Source organism: Pleurodeles waltl, chromosome 7 (assembly GCF_031143425.1).
Source record: "Pleurodeles waltl isolate 20211129_DDA chromosome 7, aPleWal1.hap1.20221129, whole genome shotgun sequence".
In the NCBI taxonomy this organism is placed as follows: domain Eukaryota; kingdom Metazoa; phylum Chordata; class Amphibia; order Caudata; family Salamandridae; genus Pleurodeles; species Pleurodeles waltl.
Window position 1 is genome coordinate 1,273,955,822 of NC_090446.1, and position 24,293 is coordinate 1,273,980,114.

The window sequence follows — 24,293 nt, forward strand, 5'->3', positions numbered from 1 at the left end:
AAGGGCAAGAATCTGCCCTAAATGCATAAAAAGCTGCACAAAATGCTGAATCGTTGAACTGCATTTAGGATGTTGCGGCATATTGAAAATCAATGAATGATAATAACTCATTAATAGCTACATGAATTAATAAAGTAAGCAATATTGCCATATCAAGCAACATTATAAAAGATTGTTTATATTATCAACCCTGGAAGGGATACAGATGTTGTGAAAAGGGTTCTCTGAGTAAAGGTATATGTAGTGAGACTCATAGCTCAATGGGATCCCCGTTACGCGAAGAACAACAAGAACATGCAGGCGTGATTAATATTGGCTAATTAGATTTGGTACATAAATCACTGAGCGCATATTCTGTGGGTTTAGCACACTCCAGTATGCAGTGGCACTGATCCAGTTGATAGAGAGCACGTTGCTCTGTCTAGCGACAGTCCACTTCATGCATCAGGCAGTGGTAAAACTAATTATGACTTTTTATCTAGTTAAATTAATTACATTTACAATTTCATTCCACCTATGCCCCTTTTGAATCCACTGAAGAAGTCTCAACGTGGCTGAACTCTTCCACCTTTTATATTATTATCTGGCCTTCATTTTAAATGTTTTAATGTGGCAAAATGGACTATGGAGATTACCCTCCATCTTTCCACATTTTCAGTATTCTTTATGCACAAGTGTTGCCACTTCAAGCTGGATTTTAAAACTAAGTTTTGAGAGGGACCATATATAGTTCATGCATATTTATTTGTTTCTCAGAAGACTGAACAAGGAGTTATTTCAGGATGTCAAAACCATTTATCAAGAAGCGATCCGATCATTGCATCAGGAATGTTGCCAGTTTTCTGTAGTGAGTTATCTAAGCATTTGCATGTTTTTGTTTTTGATACAGGTTTCCTCTAATCGATTAAACTGGATGGCTGTTATTTCCTTGTTGGTCAAGGCCTCAGTAGGAGAGCTGTGCATATTTGTCCCCGTACTTGTAGCTCTAGGTTTTGCAACCTTGTGCTTCAGTAGCCATGAACGTGACTGAGTATTTTTCCATCAGGGTAAGTTATGAGCTGTAATCAATTTGACTTGCACCACACTGTTAATCAGTGTTTTTGGGAGGGAGTTGGGAAGACGTTTATGGAATTTATATTAAGACACCTCACTAAGGAATTTTAGAAATTACAAGTCAATGATAAGGAAGTTTTGATAACGAGCACCCCAACCAAGTATACAGAAAGACTTCAGCTGCCTTTGCCAGACTCCCCAGGCTTCAGGTCTGCATCCTGACATAAAGATTCAACCCCTTGCCCCTAGTAAACGCACACATGTAAAAATACACCTCCCCACCATCCTCTTGTAAACTGAAAATAGAGATAAAAGGAGGGAATCAAAATGGCATTCGGAAAAACGGACATGAATAAAAAATTGCTCAGGGTTTACAACAATGTTCATCTACTTTCAGGCCTCTGTGACATTCAGTGATGTGGTTGCCTATTTCTCAGAGAAGGAGTGGCAGCTTATGGGAGACTGGCAGAAGGAGTTGTACAAGAATGTGATGCAAGACATACATACAGCGCTAATTTCCCTGGGTAAGCTTTCTGTTCTCCTTAACTGGGAATCTGTTCTTTCTGTCATGTTTTGATCCTTGATTAAGATAGAGCTCTCATTCCAGTTTAGCACTCAGGAAAGTTGCATTATTTCGTTGTTACCTTCCTTTCTACAAAGGTTCTATCTAAATTCAAACAGATATCTAGTGAATGAATAATTCGCACAAAATATGGGTACTGCAATATAATAATAACCTCGAAAGAAAAAATACAAATAACATCCACTCTTTTCTTTCAGCATCCTTCAGGCAAAGAGCAATTAAATGACAGTAAAATTCCTCTTTGCACTGCATGAGAAACGACCTGCAATATAATGTGCCGTGCAGCCTCAATAAGGATCTTAAAGACCTAGCCGTGGAATGCATGTTCCTGGGCATGGTTGTGTATTGATCCCTAAAAAGGGGATCAGTGTTTGGCATTTCATGTTGATCTGTTCATTCAAAGATATGAATCAGAAATAACTTGTTCATGTCAATATGCCTGTTTCCCTGAGCGACTTTTACGAGTGGGCTTTTACCGTCTATGGAAAACAATGGACGTGTTTGCAGTTTTAACAGAAAAATGTAGCCCTGTCACATACCTGATGTTTCAACACAAAAGACTCCGGGTGAAACTTTAGGCAGAGCAAAACAGCATAGCCTGATATACAATATGTAGTGCTGGACTTGGTGTGCTTGTGGGTATTGCACTGCACCTCGCCCTTTATCACACACTGCTTTACATCGATGCATGTTTTTCAGGAGCACATTTACTGTCTTTGGTGGCCAATAGAAATTGTATATTAGAACCAATAGCACTAGTAAGAACTTTTTAAGCCAAGCATAAAATTGTAGAAATCCCGAAGTAGAGTATGTGCTCTATACAGATGAAGGCAACAATGCACACTTAATAGCCTGTTGGTAAGGCGCTCTGTAGAAGTCCATTTTCTCTGAGCACGATCACAAAAAATAATACAGCATATTTCTTCAAGTGCATTAAACAGAGATCCATCTCCTAAAAGTATCCCTCCTAATAGTACATAAACCTACAAATACACAAAGTCTATACTGCATAGGATTTATGTAGGCCTTGTAATAAAAAAAAAAAAGTTCAGCACAGGCTTAAATTACACAAATCTAAAGTAATATTAAGAATACAGAAACCAGAAAGTATGCAGATTCAAAAGGTGCATTCTTTAAAACCTGCTCAAGTCTGAGAAATAGGCCACATGCACAAGTAGGTTTACAGAGGGACACTGTTGCTGTATCGATCTGATAACCTAGGAGTAGTGTAGGGGACAGGGAAGAGGTGCTGCTGGCTCACAGGTACAAGTTATATGCTTCAGTGAGGTACTTGTTTATCACTACATAAGCAAGTGCTAGAGTTGGAGACGGGCGCAGGTCTGGTTTTTTATTTACATTTGAATGGGAGAAAGAGAGAGCAACAGATTCCCTAACTGGCTGGAGTGAGGACAGGTGGTGTGAGGTGAGAGTATGGTACAGGTTGCCATGAGCCTCACGATGCCCAACAATTACATCTCTTATGTTTTGTTTTTATTTACATTTGAATGGGAGTGAGGAAGAGAGGAATCTGTTCTAAGCAGCTGGAGTCTGGACAGGGAGTTGAGCGTATGATACAGCTCGCCAATAACCCCACACTTCTCAACAATCACACCATTTATGTTTTCTTAATTGTTCAAATAGCACACTTGTAGCAGCTGACAACAGTTAAGGTGGTCTGATGTGCAAAACTGTGGGGTCAGGTGCACATTTCTTTCAGGTGTTTACTCTTCAACTTCTTTTTGTAGTTTAAAAGTGTTTTATTGAAGAAAACGTGTTCACTTAGCAATATTAGCAGTAGTAATAAAATAAATTATCATTAGGGGTATGCGTCTACAGCATTATAATGATACATGAAAGGGTGTCATTTAAAATAGCAATCTCAAATCTGATTTGATGAGATAACAAAAATATCTCTGTTCAAAGTATTGACAAAGAAATTGCTAAATAAATCAATTAGCATTTTAAAATTAAAAAAAAAAAAAAATCGACAAATATTGTATGAATTCTCTATTTTACTATGTTCACAATTACCAGGTGGGCGTTAGGCTGCTAGGGGGCCCGTAGTCAAATTTTATCATAATTATATGCAGTGTTATACTTTCTTTCATGGATCGCCTCTATTATGGGTTTGTTCTTAAATTACTGAACAAATCAATTAATTATTTATCATGTATTTTATGTCTGATTTTAATCCCATGTTCATTGGTAACTTGGGTTTTTCAATTGTGTACTGTACTACTTGACCGTTCTTGATTTTAAGTTGTAATGAATTTTAACATCTGTACAAAAACATTTTTCACAGCCATAGAGTCCTACATATAATGCATTACAAACCATTTGTCTAATCAAGAGAGACAGAAATGAACTCAAATGTGCACACGAAAGACATGACATAAAGAAATAAATGTTTGATACCTAAATGTAATTTCTGAAGGAGGTTTAAAAGGGCCAGTGGTTGTAATATTAGGATTAGTGTTTAATAAAAGGAAGTCCATGGCCAGCACAACAGATCTCTTTTAATAAATAAATGAACAGAGGGTAAATTAACTGTATATATTTTATGGTTATGACAAATCAAATGCCACAATTTCAGAAAAATAATGTTATCAATGTTGTTCCAGTTGCAATGTAATAGCAATGAGAAGATCAACAAACTTGCCTGTTAATGTATTTGTTGACCTAATACCAGAGGAATCACAGAGAGGAATATGTAAAACAGCAAATGGTGTGGAAATTGAACACATGTTATTCCATACTTGTTTCTGAAACTAACTTGAGGACAATACAAACAAAATCCACATTATTTGCTTTACAAGACCTTCATTTACTATCTTTTGAAACTTTCTTTTTATACATAGGACATGGGGTAAAAACTAGACTATTATAAGAGAAGAATAGAATCTAGATGGTACTGGTGGTGCAAGAAGTAGAATGAATTTTAAACTAAATTAGTAGAAAAGATCATACTAAGTACTTTTCCCCATAGTAGTTTAATTTTAGTTTTGCTTGTTAGTTTCAGAGTCAGAAAATATTTATATATGTAATAGGCTTGAACTTCAGTTTTGATGTCATGCAATTGCAATGAAGTCATAATGTCTTCATAGTATACCAAGGAAGGATCTAGAATATTCTGTTACATAGTTTTAAGCAATTCATATAGCAATTTTGATGCTAGAGTTATGCCATATTGGGGTATATGAATAAATATGGGGAAAAAATCAGACCACAGCACTAGAATGATTTAATAAAGGTTAAGAGAGTGACTTGGGCCTTTGGGAAATAAGTACCAGTTCCTTAAAAGAAGTCCATATCTGTTTGAGGGCAAAGGCAGTATGCTATTGAGTGAAATTGAGGAGGTTAACAACATCATTATCTTTTAGCTTTTTAAATTTGAATAGAGAAATATGAGCAGGTTCATTGTTCCACAAGAACATGGACAAATACTAACAATAGATTTGAAGACGTTTGGTGGAAGTTTAACTAGAAAAATAAATAGATAAACATTGATAATTGGATGCACTATCATTTTATTGGTACCTAGGGTGCTACAATTCAGAAGGATAGGTATAAATTTTTTATATCTCTAAATTCCTAAAGACTATCTTTAATCGTATTGTAGTATAAACGCCAACATGGTTGATCTGAGTAGGGTTCCATTAAAAAAAACAAATCTTAAAACATATATTTAAAGCAAAATGTATTAAGTGGAATCATGTCAGATTTATCAGTATTCAGTTCATAACCTGATACTAATGAATAAGAGGATAAAATCTCAAGAAAACCAAGAAAATAAGTTTGTGGTTTACACTTGTGTAATAAGCAGCAAATTGAGCTCCACATTAATGTTTTATAACCGGTAAAATTCTTATATCTATGAATAGATTCCAAGAATAGTTGCAAGCATGTCATAAAAAATGGTAGGGATAAAAGACAGTCCTGTCCTGTAACTTTTTTAGGGGCTAAATAATAAAATTAAAAACCACTGACGAAAATGAAGGTTTTAGGAGTGTCATAATAAAGCTTATCAAGTTGTAAGAACATGAGACCAAAACCATGCCATTTTTGGGCCTTCCATATAAATTCTCAACATACTCGATCAAAGGCCTTTTCCGCAACAAGTGAAACTGTAGCCAATGGGGTCATGTTTTGTCGCACCTGAATCACATTAAGATATGTCCTAGAGTTATCTGTAATATTGAGACCCTTAACAAAACAACACTGTTCAATACCTACAAGACGAGGCATGAAGTCATTAATACAGAGTTAATTAGAGCGTTTGGTCCATAATTATTTTTAGATTTGGAAAGATCTTTGCCTTTTTTAGGGATTAGACATATCATAATGTCTGAGGAGGAGCCATATATATCTATTAATTTAAAGAAAGTCTTTAAAAACATCATGAACAAGCATCTTAGCAAATTTAAGGTAAACATTAGTTTGTAAAAACATCAAGACCTGGAGCCTTCTGTTTAGTGAGTTTAGAGATAACATTAAAAAGTTAATCACAAGCAATGCCCATGCCTAGCGTATTGCAGTAAGTAAGCTTCCATTGGGGCCCCTGCACTGCCCATGCCATATGCCATGGTACTACCGCCATGTAAAAGCTGGCGGGGATGGGGTGTAGGGTGCCCTGGCGGATTAGGACGGCCAGCCCCTCCTGTGGAGGGAAACTGGCGGTGCTGGTGGTCCAACCGCGGCATGACCGCTGCAGTCATAATGTGGCGGTCGGACCACCACTTTGGCGGCGGTCAGACCGCCACCGCAACCCTGACGGTCTGAAGACCGCCAGGGTTGTAATCAGGTCCTTAGTTTGGGGAATTTTGATGCTTAACTTTTAAATAATCTGCCAGTAGCTTTCAGCTCTATTAGTATCTCCATAACATCTGACATTTATCTTCATAAGACTACCACAAGCATGTTCAAATGCTTTTTTGTTAATTTGAAGTTTAGCTAAGGCAAGCCAAGGTGTCATTACGATTGGTAGAATAATTAATCAAGCTCCAATTTTTCTGATGAGTTGCAATAAGTAAGAAGATTCCTTCAGAGCCTTTTTTTATTTTTGGCTACATAATTAATAATGTGTCCCTCCACTGTCGCCTTGAATGAATCCCTAAATAAAATGAAATTTAGACTCCTTAGTTGTATTACTATCAAATGATTCAATAGAAAATTGTTTAAATCTATTATCAAAGTCTTTGTCTTGCAGCCAATCATTCTTAAACAGCATCTATTGGAACCAGTTTGAATGTTTTTTGCATCTAAACTAACTGTGACTGGAACATGATCAAAAATCGAAATGTCACCTATTTCAGTATTATTCGAATTCTGTGTATAACTTCCATCAAGGAAAATATAACCAATTCTAGATCTAGAATGGTGAGAGGAAAATTTAAAAGAATATCCCAATATATAAATATGCCATGCATCACCTAGGGCTCTAGCAGAAATAGTTAGTTGAAAAAAGCCTTTTGCATTTTATTGGAAATGTATTTGAGGGCAGAGCTTCTGCCAAGAACAGGTTCTAACAATTGGTTAGTCTCCACCATCACATGGATAGCATTAGTCTAAGATAACAACATAAAGGATAAGAATTCCCAGAACTGTATATCAACTCCATTAGGACCTATTGGCTTTGTTAATGTTTTTTTTAGACATGTTGCACAGCAGCGCAAGCGCAGTGCACCATTGCTTAAAGTATAGAAACAAGTGCTATGTCTTGGTCAGCGTTGACTGGTCATAGCATTTTATTTTCTTTAAGCCATGTTACTCAGCAGCCTGCGCTATTAAGCAACATGTCTAAAAGAACATTGACAAAGCCAAGTAAAAGAGAGTGACGTCAGAGCCAACTGATGGTTTAAAAATAATAAATGGCCAGGCTGTAAGCCTGTTTAAAGCTTTTTCTTTGTTTACAAACGATTTGCCACCAAAACGTGCGCTCTGTCAGGCAAAATCTAAAAAGAAGCCGATTTACTTTTAAAATCAAGAAACAACTATCTACCATGATTATCAAGTTCATGTTTAAGTATGTCAACTGATAAAGCTTTTTTTAGGGCCGAAACAACTAGACATCAGGGATTTTTATATTTTTTGTGTCAATTTGACGCAAGGGGATCGACCCCTTAGGCAAGGGTCGTTTCCCTGGGGGGCAAATTTTTTTAGCCTATTTCTGCCCCCCTTGTGGGCAGATCAGCCTATTTCTATTAGGCCGATCTGCCCCAAGGGGCAGCTGAAACCACTTTTCCACCAGGGAATGGTATGTGTGTGTTTTTGTTTGGGGGGGCAAACCCTTGGGCAAGGGTCGCTTCCCATGGGGGCACATTACTGTTGACCATTGCTAGGGCAGATAAGCCTATTTTTGTAAGGCCTATCTGCCCCCAAAGGACTAGGGAAGATTTATTTTTCAAAATAGGGAGGGGGATATGGTCATACCCCCACCCCAGATAAATGGGGCCAAAGTTGTTCTGCCCACCGGTGGGCAGATTGGGCAATTACCCCAACCCACTCGCCGGGGGGTGGGGACAGAAAGGCTACTAGATGCCAGGGAATTTTTTTAAAAAACAAAAAAATAGTGGGGTGGTGGCTACCAACAAGTATTGACATGGTTATACCCCCACCCCAACTAAAGGGGGTTGCAGTCTTTCAGCTCTCGCCTGCACACTAAAACATGTTATCCTACACCAAGCAAGCAAGAGGACATTTGATTATTTGGGGTTTTGGTTTTATATTTGGGCCATCAGAGCTTGTCTAACTCTCAACATCATCCCATTTGGCATGGTGAGTGCTGCACTTTTTGGACTTTGGGACGCTGCCATGTAGAAAAATCCACAAGACTTAGACACATCTGAAAACTAAACATCTGGGTGAGTCGAGGGTGTTGTGCTTCACATGAACCCGCACCATTATTTTTACCCAGAATGCCCTGCAAACCTCCAACTTTTCTGGAAATCACAAATGTTTTCCACATGTGATGGAACCTTCCAGAATCTGCAGGAGTCCACAAACTTCCTACCACCCAGCATTGTCGCATCTGTACCGATAAAAATTCTGCCCCACTTGTCAGCCTAAAAATGTTTTTTTTCAAGACTGCCCTTTTGGACCCGCTTTGGTTCCCCCCCAGTTTTGACATGGCACTTGGCCCACCAAAACAAGTGATTTTTTCTACTTTTCAGAAATGTTTATCTTTTCGGGATCCAGCATTGGTTTCACACCCATTTCTGTCACTAACTGGAAGGAGGCTAAAAGCACAAAAAATAGTAAAAATGGGTTATGTCCCAGTAAAATGCTAAATTCTCGTTGAAATTTTTTATTTTCTGATTCAAGTCTGCCTGTTCCTGAAAGCTGGGAAGATGGTGATGTTAGTATCGCAAACCCTTTGTTAATGCCATTGTCAGGGGAAAAAACACAAGCCTTCTTCTGCAGCCCTTTTTTCCCATTTAAAAAAACAACAAAAACTACATTTTCACTGTATTTTGGCAAAGTTCAGGGGAACCCACAAACACTGGGTACCTCTAGAATCCCTAGGATGTTGGAAAAAAAGGACGTAAGCTTGCTGTAGGTAGCTTATGTGAACAAAAAGTTATGAGGGCCTAATCGCAAACTGCCCCAAATAGCCAAAAAAAAGGCCTGGAACCTGAGGGGGGAAAAGGCCTGTCAGGGAGGGGGTTAAATGACTGAACAATTAATGTGAAGCACATCCGCAAACATCATAAGGACAAAACAACGTATCTGTAAAAAAGAACATAAATACAGTTTGTTAGAAGGAAAACCATCTAAAAAGCGATAGAATTAATGCGCAGTATAAATCACAAAATACAAAGAGGGACAGCACTTTACTGAACAGGCAACAAATAGTAGAAATCATGTACACCAATTTCCATTTTTTTTCACTTATCAAGTTGAATAAAGTCTCAAAGTTGAGCAGGAGACTCTAATGTATTAGCATAGTCTTTATAGGAGACTTCAAATAGACAGGGGTTTATTTAGCCAAGTCTTGCATTCATAGATCTTAAGTCAGGACTCCTTTCTAGAAATGTCTTTCTTCTGCCTACATTAATAATTGAAATATCTTGGGAGAAGAAATTCTTTTGACCCGACCATGACATCTGTTTTCTTTGCTTAGAGGCAGAAATAATCTTCATGAGATTTTCAAACGATAAGAAAAGGACAATAATGCCTCCAGGTTTGAAAGTGGTGCTAGCAGAAAAGAGTTTAGAGCCAAGCCATAGAGTTCTTCGAATGTTAAGAGAAACATTGTCTGATAGGCCAACAATTTTAGGTAGTTTAAAATTTAAAAAGGATAATACGTCACCTCTTCAACACCTTCGGGAATACTTTAAATTCTGAAATTATTATGTTGGTTATGCTCTTCTAAATCTTATATTTGCCTTTTAAGAGATGACATTTCTTTGGCTATGTCCTCTACCTTTTTGACAGCATCCAGCGTGTCACAAATTTGTAGCTTAACTTCCAGAATTCTAGGTTTGAGATTGGACCACCTTTCATCTAATCTTTGAAGAGTGCTATTCACTTCCATGGCAAAGGGTTTCAAGTTCAATCTCTTCCATAAAATCCTCGAAGGTGAGTGAAGGAGGAGATTTGATAGAAGAGTCAGGGTATTTTTTGGGGCGCTTGTTGCTACCTCCATTTCTTTCTTTATGAGAATTAGAAGTAGTAGATGGTTGCTGCACCACAGTTTTTGATATAGAAGACATCTGGCTATTCTTTCTGGCACAACACTATGAGCACCACTGTTGTGAGCTAAATAGGAAGCTGCAGAGAACTTGTTAGGGATAAAATGTGATTTCTGAATACATCTGGTTCTTCCCATTTGAAAATATGGTAAAAGTATTGAGTTGAAGGAGAATGGCAATGTTACCAATCGATCCAAAAGAAAAAAAAAAAAAAAAAAATTAGAAAAAAGACAAAGAATACAAATAAAAAACTTCAAATCATTATTGATGACTATACATTGCTCACTACCACTGCTAAATGGTCATCATTAATAATAATTTAGCTGTGGCAATGAGCAATTGTCAGTCTTGAGAATATCCACCTAAATGCAGTTAATAATAATTACCATGACAGTGGTTTTTCATATATTAGACAAAAACCTATTCAGAATCCAGAAGTCAGTTAATAATTTTTTTTTCTGTTAATTAAATAGATTAATTCAAAAGTCGCCTTGCAGCAGCAATTCGGACAAAATGTAAATTAAACCATACTTTAATCTAGTCTCATGCAGGTCAACCCGCCTCAGATAAGCAAATAATGAATTGCCAGGCCGGCATCGTCAATAAAGTATACTCAAAACGTAAAGGTTAAGACCCTTCTGATATTGTATTAAATGAATCAGTTCAAAATATTATTCCTCTCAGCTTCACTTCTGACAGAATGTACCATATGCTGTACAGGTTGCCTTCAGAAAATTGTGCTCATTATGTAAAAATTGTGAATGTAGATAACTATAGAGACAAAAAGATAACTCTAGTCAAGAAGTTCAAATGAGAAGCCCCGGAGGAGCTGAAAAACATAGTGTGCAGTGAAAGTCCTTCAATCATAGTTGCGATGGGACAGCTGGCGTGTCTGAGGAGCACAAACAGGGAGCTTCTAGAGAAAGTTAATGACTTATGAATGCTGACATTGGTTGAAAACATTTATCAAGCTGCTCTCCAGCACCCGAGCAACCCCCACAAATGACATCAGACCAGGCCAGTCATATGTTGTCTTTCCTAACAGAAAACTGGTCTGGGGGCTTAGGAGCACAATTAGCGAATGTGCATCATGTGGGCGCCCAGCCATGCCCCCCCTTAGAGACAGAGGCAATCTTTCTTCATGGACAGTGAGAGACAGCAGCAGGTGGTCTGGAACTGCACCCACTCAACTCCTCTCAGACTGCACTTGTGCACAGGGAAGTGAAAGACAGTCAATGAAAGGAAGGTGCTTGTTGAGGGCAACACTTGGCTATTCACCTAACAGCTTATAATAAAGCTGCAGCTTGTTTTTAGGCCTGCCGCCCCACATTGACATTTACACACAGTTTGTGTGGAAACAGTGTGTGTGTGGGCTTGTTTGTGCCAGTGCCAGCCACCGCAAAACATTGTAGTTCTTGCTAATCAGTCAGTGCAGCAGACAGGGCTAACAAGAGTCTGTCACAGTGTCCTTTCCTCGGGATCTGCACGTTGCTGAACAAAAGGCCCACCTTCCGGCGTCTCCAACTCATAAAGTGCTTATAGCACAGAGTTATGATGAAGCCAGTCGGGGGGAAGGGAGAGAGATCCGAAAAGAAAAGGATAGAACAAATATGCACTTACTCATTCATAGAAATATAATTCATCAATAGACTCTTGACTAAATGAGTCTCTGATATCAGATGGAGACCCCTTTTGAAATGAGGGCAAAGCCCCTTCTTTGAATCATAGAACAAGAATAAACTACGACCTCAGAACCAAGAGATGGCAAGAGCTTTGGACTATGATCATCATGGAACAAGAATAAACTACGACCTCAGAACCAAGAGATGGCAAGAGCTTTGGACTATGACCATACTCAGAATATCAACCCTGTAACATCAATTCATTCATAACATAAACCTTTGATCATGACTTAGAAAATCTCAAAGAATTAAATATGCTTTTCACATATTATGCTTTCCAAAAAACAATGAAAACTATGATTTGCTTAACTCCAGAAATACTTTCACATTCACAACTATAAAGACCGAAAAGTTTTTACTCATTGAACTTGAAGCGATTTACTTATAATACCAGGAAGCACTTTTACTAGATATGCTAAGGGGCGCTTTACTCATGTGGCCTGAATCACTTTTATTGTTGTGCCAAGAGGCTTTTACTCCTGTGGATTGAAGCTCTTTGATTATCGTGCCAAGAGTGCCTTGCATCTGTGGACTGAAGTGCTTGAATTGCTGTGCCAATAGCGCTTTATATCTGTGGACTGAAGCGATTGAATTACTGTGCCAAGAGCGCTTTACATCTGTGGATTGAAGCGCTTGGATTGCCGTGCCAAGAGCGCTTTACACTTATGGACTGATGCGCTTGGAATACCGTGCCAAGAGCGTTTTACACCTGTGGACCGAAGCGCTTGATTTGCCGTGCCAAGAGCGCTTTACATCTGTGGACTGAAGCGCTTGAATTGCCGCACCAAGAGCGCTTTACATCTTTCGACTGAAGCGCTTAAATTGCTATGCCATGTGCGCTTTACACCTGTGGACTGAAGAGCTTGATTTGCCGTGCCAAGAGCGCTTTACAACTGTGGACTGAAGCACTTGAATTGCAGTGCCAAGAGCGATTTACATCTGTGGACTGAAGCGCTTGAATTGCCGTGCCAAGAGCGCTTTACACCTGTGGACTGAAGAGCTTGAATTGCCGTGCCTAGAGCGCTTTATATCTGTGAACTGAAGCACTTGAATTGTCGTGCAAAGAGCGATTTACATCTGTGCTCTGAAACGCCTTTGATCGTCGCGCCAAGGCCGCTGTACTCTAGAAACTGAAAACGCTTTGCTCATTGTGCTAAGGGGCGCTTTACTTCTGGAAGTAATGACTTCCTCCAAAATTGTACTTCTGGAAGTAATGACTTCCTCCAAAATTGGATTCATCAAGGCCTTACCGCTACGAGTACGACCTACTCATTTTTTAATTCACCATGGAAGCAAGGATACTTCGATTGGATGTCACTCTGCCATGCAGGAACTCTGCTCTTCTTCAGAGAACCCCCAACGAGGTCTGACTGCAATGAAGTCTTCAAAATAGTGAGCAACGTGCTTGGGTGTGGCTAGGCTTTATAGGCCTGCCACACCCCAAGATGGCTGCTGCCTCTACAAACATGGGAATTGTAGTCCCTTCATGGAGTAGCACTGATAAGTGCATCTTGTCCACCAATGTCCTGAACCTGCAGCTCTATGAGCTTTGCCACAGGGCAGACGACGCTGATGGCCACCTTTTGCAACAAGAGGGGATGACAAGTGGTGCGCATAAAGTGCTGCAGAGCCGCGCAGCGGAGTTTTGGGCGGGACCTGGACCGCGCATGGCCTTATTCCTGACAGAGTCAAACATTTGCAGACACTTTATTTGCAACAGAAGCCGAAGTGGGGCATTAATTAACTAGTACAGCTCCAGTAAATTCAAGCAAATTGGAGATATGAGTTGAATAGATGGTGGAAAGCAGCCATTTTACAGAAATATTTTGATGCAGGAAGAGTCCTTTGGGGTCTTCAAATATACAGTGTGCCAACACAAGTGAACCTTAGCCCTTTTCACTGAATGAATGGACTGAGAATTCAACCCAGTGGTCATTAGGAATATTAAAAATATTAGTTAATCTTGCACAAAAGTAGTATGAAACTACAATTAAGGAGATTGAGGAGAATGAGTAACTGGAAGCTGATATACAATCCAGTGTTCAAACTGAGATTGACAAAAATGTAGAGATGGAATGGAACACAGCTAATGAGGGTGAGATTATGAAGAGGAAAATAATGGAAATTCACAAGAGACAAAACGGGGCTATGTGAGTGGAAGAAGTTCGCCGAGAAGTTTGAACAAATAGTAGAAGCTGAGACTAGAAACATCAATGAAGACAAAAGTAACATAATACAAACAGACTTCAGTTTTGAAGCCAGCTTCAATATAGATCAGGGAGACCATAGTGGCACCACAACAGCCTCCAGCTTGAAAGTGGTGTTTTTTTTTTTTTTTGACAAATACACAAAGTATTAAAGAGCGACGTCAGTGTGCACCCAGAGTCCCAAGTACAGGAAATGGCACCACCGCAAAAAAAGATGGAAACAAAAAATCGCAGTCAGAGGAAGAAAACCATACAGAGACAAATAATGTTAATTTTAGACAACACCAACACAGTGATTGATCTTTCCACAAAACAATTTATGAATAAGAAATGGAGGTCCTCAGTCTGGGTTTAATATTTTGCCTAAAGCTATGATTTTACAGAGACCCTCATAGATCTTTTCCAATTTGTTCGAAAATTAAAACTAACCAACATACCTAAGATGACACAGAAAACATCTAACCATATCTCACTGGAGGAAAATGCCAAGGACACCGTTTGATAGTAAATGATGTTGAAGGCCCTTGTGATGCCTAGGATCTGAATAAACAGAATGCTTGGAGGATCTAGACTTGGAAAGTAAAAGAGATGATGATGATGACTTTATTAACACCTTAAGTGATGGGTATAACAACAAAGCAAAGTAGTGGAAGTAATTTCAAACCAAAATCGAGAGCTTCCTATCAACCACAGTACTTGATTCAATATTTTTTCATGAATTAGCAGACTTAATACATCCCAGATTCCTAGACGCAAAAAGAACTTAGCCTGTTCACAATACAAAACAATCAATGAATTGAGTGGCTAATGAATTTGTTATTAAACAGTCGGACATAGAAAGAAGGAAGAAATGTGCTGCTTAGGGAGAAAGATAAATACATGAAGGAGGCATTGATACAATTGAGTGAAATTAAATTCTACAGAAAGATTGGAGTTGACTGTTATAAGGAGTTAATCATCAAGTAGTGTAATCAATTGATGGTTAAGAGGGATGAAGATCTTTCAAGTCAAAATATTTTTCAATATTTGAAGAATGATAATACAACCATACCAACTTTCTATTTACTCCCCAACCCCACAGAGGTAAAGAGAACCCACCAGGGTGACCTTTAGTTTCTGTTAGAAGTAGACCTTTTGAAAGGACATTAATTTATATGTATTATTTTTTGTTCCCGTTTGTTGAGTGTCTTCATTGTGTTTAATGGAAGAGCGCTTCTGGCTTGTAAGGCTCAATGAACAGTTGCTTTATATCAGTATTAAACATAGCATGGTTTGAGAGCTTGTGAGCATTATCTGAAAGGAAGACCATTTACATTATTTGAACATAATAGGTTGCTCTTGACCATGACCACTTTTTGTCTTTATGAGAATGTATTTTTGTACAATAACTCCATGTACAAATAGAAACAGGACACTGCCATAGGCACCTGCTTCTTCCACAGCTATACCAGACTGGTGAGAGGAACAGGTGTCCAGGGATTGTAGCCTAGAATGTTTCTTGGAGGATTTTGAAGTATGACTACACTGCATCTATCACATCTTCATAGTTTGGAGTGGTTCATTAAGAACTTCATGAGCTTTTGTTTCACGGTTGAATGAGAATACTTTGATTTTTAACATTTGCTCCGGCACAGTCAAAAACCTCCATAGATATACTGGATATAAGGCTAGAGATTAGTGAGTTCTTATAATGACTTCCCTATTGGGAAACAAACCACAGGGAATACGGAGGTGCATGCTCTAAGCACCTATCCTCCACCAACGAAATTGTAGCACTGAGATTAAATCCTCTATAGTTCAAGAAGATGTGCTCAAACAGTTTTCAGCAAGAGACTATCCTTTAAAGGTATTAGGTACAGTTATACAGAAGAATAAAATGGTTACTAGAGATGACCGCATGTATAAACAACAACAAATGTCTAAGAATATAGATAAAGTTAGAGTTCCCACAAAAAAACAAATTATAAATATTGCCACATATAATACATTATGGGCCTGATTCTAACTTTGGAGGACGGTGTTAAACCGTCCCAAAAGTGGCGGATATACCACCTACCGTATTACGAGTTCCATAGGATATAATGGACTCGTAATACGGTAGGTGGTATATCCGCCACTTTTGGGACGGTTTAACACCGTCCTCCAAAGTTAGAATCAGGCCCTATCTGTCTAAGGCTGGGAGGATATTAACTAAACATTGAGGGTTACTCAAAAATGAGAAGCTGCTAAGAGATTAGACTGGACTACGTCCTAGTATAAGAAACAGAAGAAGTAAAAACTACAAGACTACTTGATTAGGAGGAGTGCACATGTTCTGTTACTTTGTTGGGTCATAAACCAAAAGGTTTTATTATTTGGCTAAGTGCAAGGCATGTAAATGCAGTAGCCATAAAATTAGTTAAGAGGTAATTTATGAAAACAAATTACACAGCATTGAGAAATTTATTTGATGTAAAACGGATCCTGTAATTTACTGTAGTGAATACCTTGCAAAAAGAAGCATATTGGGAACACTGTGTTCCAAGTAAAAAAAACACATATTGGGACATATCCAGGCAATTTTGAACAGAAACAATAAATACCCAGTGGCGCACCGTTCCATAATTTCCATCAAGGGGATTGGACAAAATTGACGTTCTTTGGGGCAGATAAAATTGAAATTCACCCTAGAGGCAGAGATAATTGTTGTTGATAATGCAGGCTTGAGTCACGTTACATGTTAGATTTGGCACCTGTGTACCTATTGATTTGAATACGAGTGAGGAACTAGCAGTACATTTACCGAGCTTTGCATTAGATGGGTATCTGCATTTTAGGTCTGTTTTGCAGTTTCTTTTCTTTTTAATCTTCTTTATAACTTAGATTTAAACACATTTCTAGTATTCTATGCCATGTGAATGAGCTATTGAGAATAGAGGAATGTGTGAATTTGTCTAATACAATTTCCAGAGCAAAATATTTTGACAGAGTAAGCCAATTATGGAAGGATCTAGAAGTATATGCCTCTGTGTGACTGAACGGTGGAGAATAGTTGGATAATTGACTCAGTCTAATATGAAATCCACAATGAGATACTTGATAGAGTAAGCCAACTCTGGCAGAAATTATTTTGGAAAGCATGCTTTGCATAAACAAGACATGAGCTATGTTGAATCAACTTGATTGTTATGGGTATAATATCCACAGGGCAATAATTTTAGGAAATAAACCAAGTATGTCAGGGATTACCTATTTATGTATGTGTTGGATACGTATGATAGAATAAGGATGAACTATGTTTAAATCAATTGAATATTATATTGAGTAGAGAACTGAATTGCAAATGATAAAATGTTACTGTCTTTAAAACTTGTTGTGGCGCATATGAGGAAAATTAAGTAATTGGTTGTGTTTTTGTCTTTGTTTTTTTTCTTGTTCCTCACTGCACGTTTGTTTATGAATCACCAAAGATAAGACGATGCCCATCCGTGAGCAAGGCTCGTAAGGTTGAGTCTGGATCGCTGAAATAAATTGCACTTTTTGAATCTCTGACACCCATGTCTAGGTGCTTTTCTAGTCTTGTATCATGGAGTGAAAGGTATAGTTTACCCCTACTGGTGCTCAAGGATCTCCCCACTTGGTCTGACAACCTTGGTCATATGGGTTTGGAGTGAACTGTAAAATATAAATGTGTGTGAGTATGTAGGAAAGTGGAATATTATGTGGTGTGGTTGTGAGATCTCACCATGTAATAACATCACAATCTCTATCAGGGTCAGTTAGGTTTCTTTAATCGAACACTTAACTCAGTACTGGGTAGCTCTGGCACAGAGCAGTCAGTCTTAATCAAAGGAAAAAATTTAATACACCAAAACAACAAAAATCTGTCGCCAAAAAACTGGAGATATGATTTTTCAAGGTAAGTAAAATACTGTGGTTTCACTTCAAAAATCGAAAAAAATCAGTGTAAATCACTTAGCGGTTTCTGCACGAGTGGGCAAGAACAACTACTAATAATCACCTGGACCGATCATTACGAGTTGGGAGCCAGTCACCAAGGGACCACTTAGGTTCAAGGAGACAGTTACCTTTCAGGTCCAGCAGAAGCCTCAAGGTCCTCGCTGTATTAATATCCTTGACTTCAGTCCAGCAAAGAAGTGGTTCTGATGCTGGGGATACAGAGATACGATGAGTGTTCCTGGGGCTATGCTGTTATCAGTGAGTGCTAGGGGTCCTCTCCTCAGGTCTCTATCACCCACAATGCACCACTGGAGTCCATTGCAGGTCCATTCGCCACTGGCAACTATTCTCCTGGTCACAGATGACTCAGTGGTCCCCTACAGGTAAGCATATATTTGTTGTTTGAGGTTCAGAGTCCATGCTGACTTTGGTCACAGGTCCGACGACCTCGGGGGGGCACCACACGAGGGTCTGCACTTTGGCATCCAGGAGCGGGCAGGTGTTCATGGGCAGCTGGACTCTTGAGGGTGCAGACTTCATTAGCTTCTGTAGCCCTGATGTTTAACGGGGACTAGCCACCTAGACTTTTCAGCCACTTCTTATGTCCTGGCACAAGTGGACCTCTTTTCCATGAGTGGGCACAACAGGCACAGTCCTCTTTGCAGGTCCCTCAGGTGCAGTCCAGTCTTAGGTGCAGCTTTCCTTTGCTAGGTTCAGGGAGCAACAGAACAGTCCTTCTTCTGTCTTTCCAGTCCACTAGTGATCTAAGAACTGACTGCAAGAGGGACCACTTTTATGCCAGCTTTGTGTTTGTGGGAGGGAAAGGACTCACTAGCCAATGGGCACCAGTTCCCATGGGGCACTCCTTTCCACTTTACATCACTTCCTGAGTGTTTAACTAAAAAACAGTCCCAGGGTATCTTTCTCTGCCTGAATCCAAGATGGCTCAGGTCCTCTTCCACTGTGCAGCGATCTAGGCACACCTCTAGAGTATACCCAGTAAAATGAGATGCTCCTCCTGGGAAAACGGTTCTACAGCGGATATTCCCCTTCTAGAGGAGATGTCAGCCAATCTACCTACGCAAAGGAACGGGCAGGCTGAGGTGCGATTGCCATTTGCTTCACTGAGGAGGTAGCATCTTTGAAGCTTGGCCATTTGTGGCCACTGCCTCGTAGTCATCCTACTGGAGAAGGTTATTTCTCCTCCCACCTAAAGTTCCCTTTGTTCCTTGTTTCTGGAAGCGCTTCATGCTTCTTAGTCGGAGGGGCAGCATGTTTTGTCGGGGGACAACATCAGCGGACAATCAGGAAAGGCTCCCACAGTTTGTGCTCCAAAGTGGTGACTTTCAAAAGTCACCTTTGCATTAAAGGTTTCCTTAAATCCAAAATTCAGCAGTAAGTCTTAATTTAATACAATGATTAATTTGATACTGTGAAGTACCATGATTAGTGGTCTTATATGGAAGTTAGCATTTAGTGCATGGGAAAATGAAATTCCATGTTAGCCAATGGGGCCACTTGCCTTACTACAGTAAACCTGACAGTCTTGAGTTTTTACTGTCCGGTCATGTATGATATAATTTAAATGTCCGTCTGTTTAATAGTGTCATCCTGTCCTGTAAGCTTATACAGCCTACCCTATGGGTGACGTATAGATATTAAAAAGGTAGGTTTGAACCTGGTAAAAGGGTTATTTTGCTACAATGAGATGGCAGGTTCAGAAGCTGCCTGACTAGGCTGCAATGGCAGACCTAGAGTTATATTGTCCCTTTGTCACAACAGTTGTGGTAAAATAACTGCTTTAGCCCACTGGTGACACCTAACTTCCATATACTATGATCTTATAGTAATCATATGTTAACTATGGTAATCAGGTATTTGCCAATCACTCTTACACTTTTGATGGATCAGAGCACAAGCACTGGGGCCTGTACAGCAGGGTCCAGTATAGTGCAGAGTTGAAGCGGGGTATCATCCAAAAAGACACTTTCCTAACATATGTTTCATATGTATATTTCACAGTGGCCGTTGATACTGGGTAGTTATAGTTAGTGCACCATGTTTCGATTGGAAATTGTTTTTTTGGTTTGCTAATAGCTTTTCTGCCTCTTGATGAATCTTCACAAAGCTTTCCAACCGTTCATCCACCTAAGCTCCTTCCTGGATAGTTTCAGGGTGATCCATCATGCAGGAGCCAGGAAAGGGCAGAGGGTCCCGAAACTCGTTTTCATAATGCAATTTTTTTATAGGAAAATTAGGCACAGCTACATCCAAAACGCTGAACGACATTACACTATAGTTGGAAGAAAGCTAAATCTTGGTCCAAAAAGTGTGCTGTTTGTGATTTGAGGTGAATCCGTTCAGTATTTTTTTAGAAATTAGGATTCAAAATGTATGTATACATCATGCCGTGGCGGCTCCGTGGATGTCTTACTGGCTGCCACCACATCCTCAAAACCCCCCACCATGCACTGCACATATTACATCACTCATGTCATCACTGCAATATCTGAAATTGGGGGGCAAAACCTTTTTTTTTTGTTTTTAAATGTTGCTGCAGATTTGAGTATGACCTGCAAATTCATGCAAAAATAAAAAAAATATATATATACTACATCCCCCAGGTGGGTCAGGTCCCGGGTACAAATGTTAATATGTATATTTTTTAGCTTTTTCCTCATTTTCACTGCTTTCTCTTTGCTTTTTCCACCACTTTTCGTGCCTTCTCCTTATTTTTCACTCATTTCCACTATTTCTCCTTTCTTTTCCCCCTGTTTTTTGAGTGCCTTCTCCTTGCTTTGCCCTCGTTTTCACTGCTTTCTCCTTTCTTTTTCCCTCATTGCCGCTCCTGCATTCTGCCTGCTATTTCCTGCCTAGCCTGCCCACCGCCTCACAGTGCCCCTTTCACCTCCCAGGACCTACATTGGGGCTACCACTGCAGCCTCCAACAAGATGGAAATTGGTGCCCTGGGCGGGACAGGGCACCCAACAATTTAAGGTCAGGCACCGGGAAATGTGGTCCCCTGGGCCAATATTGGCCTGGGTATTTGGTGCTGTGTGCCCCCCCCCTCTATAAATACGGGGAAGGCCCTTGGGAATTAGGTCACCGGGGTAAATATTAACCCAGAGATTGGGGGGCTGCATGCCCCCATTTAAATGCTGGCAGGCCCAGAGGGATTTGGGGTCCCCGGGGCCAATATTGGCCCAGGGAGGGAGGGGTGCTGTGTGCCCCTCCTTTAAATACTGGGAAGGCCACTGGGGATTGGGTGCCGGGGGCCAATATTGGCCCGGGGAGGGGGTCTGTGTGCTCCCCTTGCTCCTTTAAATGCTGGGCAGGTCCCAGGGGATGAAGTTCCCAGGGCCAATATTATTACTTAACATTAAAAAAACATAGAAATTCACTGTAAAAAAATCAAAGACTACAGGGAATTTATAGTTAAAACATAAAAAAAAAGCTTTAAAATTCACTAAAAAAGCAAAGGCTACAGAGACGTTATATTCAGGTTCACATTGTACACACACAAAACCATGGAAATTCAGCAGTTATAGTTCCAGTTATCTCAACTAACTAGAACAGGTGTCTCCAACCAGTTGATCGCAAGTAACCAGTAGCTCCCAGACACCTTAAGAGTAGCTCACAGCCTTGAGTTCATTTTTAAATATGCACAAGGTCACATTTTCCTTTTGAAGTTAAGAGAAGGCTGTGTTTATTTTTCATTATTATAATCAGGCTGCAGATAGCAGGACCTCATAGCAAGCAGTGCTCAGTCAGATTTATGACCCAGTCTGTGACTGGGGCACCGAGGTGAACAAATGAAGCACTGAGGTATTTATCTCTAAAATAAAAGCCCCATCAATTCAATATTGCCATGTACTGCTAATCACCCTACATATTGCAACACTCATAACATCTTATATGACATCATTGATATCTCAGCAACATTTGCTGTAAAATTATTGATAAGAAATTTGCGGATGGTGGGGGCTTGAGTTATAGTTAACTCTGGGCACAAGTTATGGTTACTTGAGATAACTGTAACTATAACTGCTGAATTTCTATGGTTTTGTGCATGTAAAATGTGAACCTAACTATAACATCCCTGTAACCTTTGTTTTCTTAGTGAGACTGTGTGTGTGTGTGTGTGTGTGTGTGTGTGTGTGTATATATATATATATATATATATTTATATCTATGGAGATATATATATATATATATATATATATATATCTAAGTCATTTGGTTACATTTTGCACAAGGTTCTTCAATAGACAGATTTGCAAATTTCAAATCTTCATTGAAAACAAGTCCTTTGATATTCACGCAGTATGCTGTTAAACATTTGTAACTCCATCTGTAGCTGCATCTTCCTGCGTAATCTTGGTCTAAACTCATGTTTTTACGATTGTATGCTTCATGTTTCAAACAATATGTGATGGCAGGCCTTGGTTCAGGTACAACATGCACATCATGTTCATATCATAAGAATAAACATAATGTTTATTGGATAATATGGTCCTATCTAGTACAGACCATCAGAGTAACAGTCTTTGTTGCAGCACAGCACCCAGTTGTAGGTCTAGAGGTGTCTGATTTAGTGGGGTTGGAGACCCAGTACTTATACCCAGTTGTGCCTTTGAAGTCGGGGAGACTTCAAACATGGGTTTTTGAAATGCAAAGAGGCCCTTTCTTCCCAGCCTTGGCTCCAGAATATCAGGAAGGGGTAATCAGCCCTTTGTGTGGGGACAGGCACTGCCTTTTCACGTGTAAATATCATTCACTCCCGCCTTTCCTACCCAGGAAAAGCCATCTGAATGCAGATGAGTACTCGGACACACCTAATCTTCCTCTGTTTGTGGCTGTCTGGGGGTGATGCCCAAAGTGTAGCTGTCACCCAGCCCAGACGTGTTTTGGAGACATGCTGCAGGCACATAGAGCTGTAAGAGCAGAGAAATACATACTTTCTAAAATTGACATTTCTAAAATTGTAATGTTAAATCCAACTTTACCAGTAAATAGGATGTATCATTACCATTTCAAAGAGATGAAACATGGTGTAGCTACCCCTTCTCAATCAGGAATTACAATTTAACAGTGGATTAAGGAATTCCCAATGTTACCCTGTGAGAGAGGTAAGCCTCACAGTAGTGAAAAAAGACTTTAGGAGTTTTTCACTTCCAGGACAGGTAAATCAAAAAAGTAAATGTCTTACCTTTTAGTTACATAGCACCATGCTCTACTGTCATTGAAGGCTTTGGAAGGGGTTTCAAATGCCAAACCAAAGTGGCACTAAACTGCACACACAGTCCCTGCAATGGCAGGGTTCAGACATGGTTAAGAGGCTACTTATGTGGTTGGCACAATCAGTGCTGCAGGCTCAATAGTAGCATTTAATTTACAGGCCCTGGGCACATGTAGTACACTTTACTAGGGACTCATAAGTAAATTAAATATACTAATTGGGTGTGAGCCAATATTACCTTCTATTCGGGAAGAGCACAAGCACTGGTCAGCAGTGGTACACTGCACACAGTCCTAAAACCAGCAAAAACGAGGTCAGAAAAATGGGGGGAGGCAGGCAGAAAGTTGAGAGAAGACCACCATAAGGCTGTCAAGTCTAAGGTGTATCATCAGGGTATGTAGAAATGGAACAAGGTAAGTAAATGTGGAAGGAAGGTATTATATGGAGGTAAGTATAGATGTACTGTTCTGTACAACCATTCTGCATAACTTTAGGATAAACATATCTTCAAAGTAAGCAGATGTTATGTTATGTTATAAACTACTCCTGTAATGAGATTGAGTAGACCTTGCTAATGTCGGAATCATTAGCTTTGAGGGTCATGACCCTTAGAATCAATAATCGTCTCCATAGTGTTCGCATGGAAAGGCAGGTAATAGAAGTGGAACAATAGAGCATTTCGGGTAGAATCTTGCCTGATAAAGACAAATTCCTTCGTTGTCTCATTTCTTAAGTTATCATACCTCTGGAATGTCTGGAAATTTAATCCTAGAGGCTGTTCGCTTCCACTGGAGTTTTCTCTTACAAATTCTTGTTCCTGCCTTCCTCACAAACCTTTGCACATAGTCTAGAGCATTTGAACCTGCAGAAGTATCCTCCCTCGAACAATATGCATGGGA

At 39.6% G+C, this 24,293-nt stretch overlaps 1 protein-coding gene across 3 annotated transcripts in view; it reads left to right on the top strand.

The window, feature by feature from the left end:
• LOC138246164 (zinc finger protein 182-like) overlaps nt 1-24,293 on the top strand; it is a 145,445-nt gene that overhangs the window by 90,830 nt on the left and 30,322 nt on the right. For all 3 annotated transcript variants that reach the window (XM_069200475.1, XM_069200474.1, XM_069200476.1), the window contains 2 exons: nt 890-1,046; nt 1,451-1,577. In XM_069200475.1, the coding sequence (XP_069056576.1) occupies nt 1,017-1,046; nt 1,451-1,577 (157 nt within the window). In that variant the 5' untranslated portion in view covers nt 890-1,016. The remainder of the gene's footprint in view (nt 1-889; nt 1,047-1,450; nt 1,578-24,293) is intronic.